Here is a 4,203-nt window from a genome sequence, read left to right as displayed (position 1 = left end):
TCAGCTATTGGGAACGGATAACTTCATTTGACAAGGTCAGTCTTTCTAGTTGAACCTCTTAAACCATGATCGAACGCTGGCTTTGATCAGTGACTAGTGACGTTATGATAATCTAACAAAGTGCAGCACACTGTTTCACGGCTTTCATTCTCATGTGAAATACACCACGGGATAAGTCACGGAATGCGAAGGTTTATGGATCTCTTGTGTGTAAAGAAAACTCACCCTGCTTTTGCGTTCCTTCTTTGTGCTTGTTCACCAAATCAATGATGGTCGCCTCCTCCATATCCTCGTATTTGTGAACTTGTTCTCCGTTTTTCAGAAAAATAAAGGTAGGGTTTGAGGCAACGTTGTATTCATACATCAATTTCTGTGGTTTTCGATAGTAGGGAAAATTGCGGCAGGTTTTATGAAACGATCATGATAGAAGAATCTTTATGACCAATTGTACGTCCATTGTAGCACCGAGAAGCCAAGGTGAACACCCAAAATAACAGAATTTAGCCACTTGTTTCGAGCACAAAATACATACATCACTGTTTAGATAAATATGTACCCATAAAATTCAATCCCCGTTTATTAGTTTAGCAACGCCTCCCGTTCAAATAAATTGCTGGTCTAATATGTCTATTCGTCCGGCAGTTAAGTGATTTATTGTATCTACATGTCACCAAACGAGTTTGCCAGTATAGTTAACTTTCTCAACTGTTCTTCATCAGCTACGAATACCACTCCTGCCAAATTTTGAATCCTCATTATGCTGTCACTTCGTGTGTTATGAAGTTTTTCATAGAGAAGTTTAGTCCTGTAGAGCTAGGTATTGAAGGAGGGCAGGAGTCTTTCAGTCTCATCAGGAATTGCCCGTAGTACTGTTGACAGTGTAATTAACCGGCATTTGGACGAAACCTAGCGCTTCAGTCCATCAGAGGCAAAGTTCACATCACGTCCTTATTTCTTGTGCCATTTAGCAACATCTTGCTCTTAGGCTGGTGTTCTAACCCTTAAACCTGGATTTGATATACACAATTTAGTCACCTTGTATGAAAAATTTGAACAGTAATTCAAATGCGTTGCATTCCTATCTTGATTCCGAGGTGATGAAGGTGTTATTAGTGCTTGGAGATTCAAACAATCAACCCTTGTGAATAACTGGCGTTTCGAGACAAAGATCCGATCCATATATGAAGCCGGCTAATGGCTTAAAATGCCTATTATTTTACTCCGAGCTTAAATGACGCCACGAGCTGGAACGTCGTTTCTATTTGTCTCGGTGCAAGCAGCTCGTCTCTATGTACATGCTTTTGCCAATGCACCGACCGGTAAGCCCAACTCCCCATTAGCATTTTTTATCAGTTTATATTGTTGCGCCAAAAAAACGGTATAGATCACCAATCTACAATTCACAGTTATCATGAATCCTGGACTAACTTTGAAAAAAAATACTGGTTAAAGTAGACTAAAGGTGTGAAAAGCAGTAATGCAATGTTACGGAGAGATTATCTGGTTACGCCTTGAGAAGTGTGAACAACTAGCGTGCAATCCAAGAAGCATCGAAATTTCAACCGGACTGGTATACTTAAGGGTGGAGCAGCGCACTGTGAGGTAATACGTTTACTGTGAGTTCACCAGTTTAGAAAGCCACAATTTGCATAACAAATCTGGGATATGCAGAACGGAGGGCTATCATCGGGGCTTGGATTACCATCTTGATCCGATATGAACGCACTGGCTGGCTTGCACCGGTAAGTTATCTGAATAATACATTCAGCTCAAGCCGTGATATGTCGGAATATAATTGAGGTAATCATTAGAACAAAGAAGATTCCATAAATCTCAGTTGACATCCGTCTTTAGACTGATCTTCCCTGTCTTTTGACATGCATCTCAACTAAGATATGTCTTAGGTACGTGGCCTGCTTAATTTGTTGGCATGTTAAACACAAGTCTGTTCAACGATACACTATCACAACTAGGTATTGAGTTGTTCAGATTTAACATTCCGTAACTCCGGGAACGGAATGGAGTGCGAAATCCGAATTGTTCCAGGTGAAACAAGACAGTCTATGTTGTATATTGCTTAAAGCTAGAAAACGGTTTGATTTTGCACTAGTTGGAGTACACTAGGTCAAAGTCGTCTTCAGCCGTCACTGCAATTCAGCGGAATAAAACCGTTCTTTATTCTGATTGATTTTAAAACTTGGACCATCAGTGGATCGTGCCACTGACTTTGGACCGACAACTTCTGTCCATTATGAATTCTAATCCCTAAGACCTCACGAAGACTGAAGTGCCTTTCGACGGTTTTTAACCGGGGAGGAACAGACCCGTGAGCATGGAATATAACATTATCATGGATCGATTTTGCAAAGGATGTCAAGTCGCTTTGGTAAAATTTGAGTCTCAGGGGTCAGTTAAGTTTCCGAAATTCACTGTTTGAACTGAAAGTATAGCGCTGGCCGTTGGGAACGTATTAGATGGTTTTCCAACTTGGAAAACTGCTCCTTTCACCATACAAGGCCCTGTTTAAAAATTTGGTACTTATCATTGAGACTTGCCCATCGGTATGAGGATTATTTCTTTTTACCGCTACTTTGGGCTGATTAATTCCCGGTTAAACCCACACGAATCAAAAACATTGATGATGCGGATATTCATTTCCGGTCACTAAAACTCATACGAATGACACTGAAAACACGCTTGCTCACCGTGTGCGCAGTGACATCTATGTCAAGAAACACAACACCATTGTCCTGCGCCTCTAATTTTGCAAGTTTCGCCCCGAGTTCATCAAATGGTGCGTATCCGCTGGTATGGAAGAAGAGGACAATCAGCTTGTTCTTATTGTTAGCGACCGCTTTCGTAATTTCATCCTAGAATGAGAAATACATCAGGAAATCGGATCCTGAATTTTCTATATTCCATATGAATTGCTGATTACAACGTATATAACGAAGAAGAAAATTCTTGGCCAAAAAGGATCTACTCTGCGGGCAAAGCGCAGAGTAATTAGAGATCAACTTGAATCTTACCTGAGACTTCACTGCCTTCATCTTTTGACCTGTATAATGAAAACAAAATCAAACAGCACTTTTCATTCACTGTCCGCTGCATAGGATTTTTGCACTCAAATGATACCAGTTAAATAGTAATTGACCCATTTGTCTTTATGGCTAGCAGCTGACGTTTTTTGTTGAGTTTTAAAAGCATTGAGTGGACTCAAACCGAGTAAACGCTTTTTGAGATATGTCATCACTAATCGATGGGACTATCCTTTAGGCGAGGCGCGATAGTCGATGTACGTTGAGGAGGTGGCTTGGCACTGACTCGGCAGAGCATCCCCTATCCAATGTTATTGGTGAGAAAATCCTACACGGTATCTTCTATCAGCTCTTTAACCGTCCGAATCTACACTGACCAGAGACGTCTATCCATTATTCTCATTAGTTAAGGAGAAGTAACTTCTGTTATGGCGCCAAAATCCACTTCAGAAAAATTAATCGATTTCTCATTTTAAATCGGCCAGCAGTTTTAATGTACGGAGATACTTGTAGATATGGCGAATCCAATTAATTACAATTTACTGTTATTGATGAGAGGCACTGGGGCGAATTTTATTCATCAATGAACTGTGAACTGGCACTGAGTAATACTCCGTGCCTTGAGCATCCGATGTCAGGGTTCAAACTTGGGAATAGACAATGATTTTCACTATTAGTGAGCACTTATTGGAAGGACTGAGTCCAGCCACTGCTTTCATCGTTTGATGTGGACTTATAAGAATAGTTGTCAAGACTGGCATGAGCCTTACAACCTAGGGTGATGTGCATGGGAATCCCATAGCCGCTAAGAACTGACGGTAACATAGTGTGCAAGTCGGAAAACCCATTCTAAAGGAGCGAATTCATTAACTGTGCAATACTATGAGTGTTGCTATTGGTACATTGAAATTGTGGGCATTGTGGTATGTTCAGTGTTTAACCGATCAATTATGCCAGTAGGTTACGCAGCATTATATAAGAAGATATATAATAATAGATCTTAGACGATGATTCCAAGCGAGTAATGGTGTCACCACATGTTAAAAACGTGAAGTTTTTTAAACAAAAGCACCATTCGCAGTTGAGAAATGATAAGAAGGTACTCCGTTTGTCACAGTCCACCGAAAGTGGATCTTCGAATCCTTAAAATTTAACATGAAAACGT

The 4,203-nt window shown here is 40.5% G+C and overlaps 1 protein-coding gene across 1 annotated transcript; it reads right to left on the bottom strand.

The window, feature by feature from the left end:
• Positions 1-226: 226 nt before the first annotated feature.
• Positions 227-2,870, bottom strand: T265_14375 (hypothetical protein; the record flags this gene model as incomplete). Its single annotated transcript, XM_009173380.1, has 2 exons — positions 227-370; positions 2,706-2,870. Coding segments are annotated over 2 exons (309 nt in total), but the record flags the coding sequence as incomplete, so codon positions are not given.
• Positions 2,871-4,203: the final 1,333 nt, after the last annotated feature.

This window comes from Opisthorchis viverrini (genome assembly GCF_000715545.1).
Source record: "Opisthorchis viverrini unplaced genomic scaffold opera_v5_183, whole genome shotgun sequence".
Classification (NCBI taxonomy): domain Eukaryota; kingdom Metazoa; phylum Platyhelminthes; class Trematoda; order Opisthorchiida; family Opisthorchiidae; genus Opisthorchis; species Opisthorchis viverrini.
The sequence above is the reverse complement of the archived record's forward strand: the minus strand, read 5'-3'. Positions and strand labels throughout refer to the sequence as shown.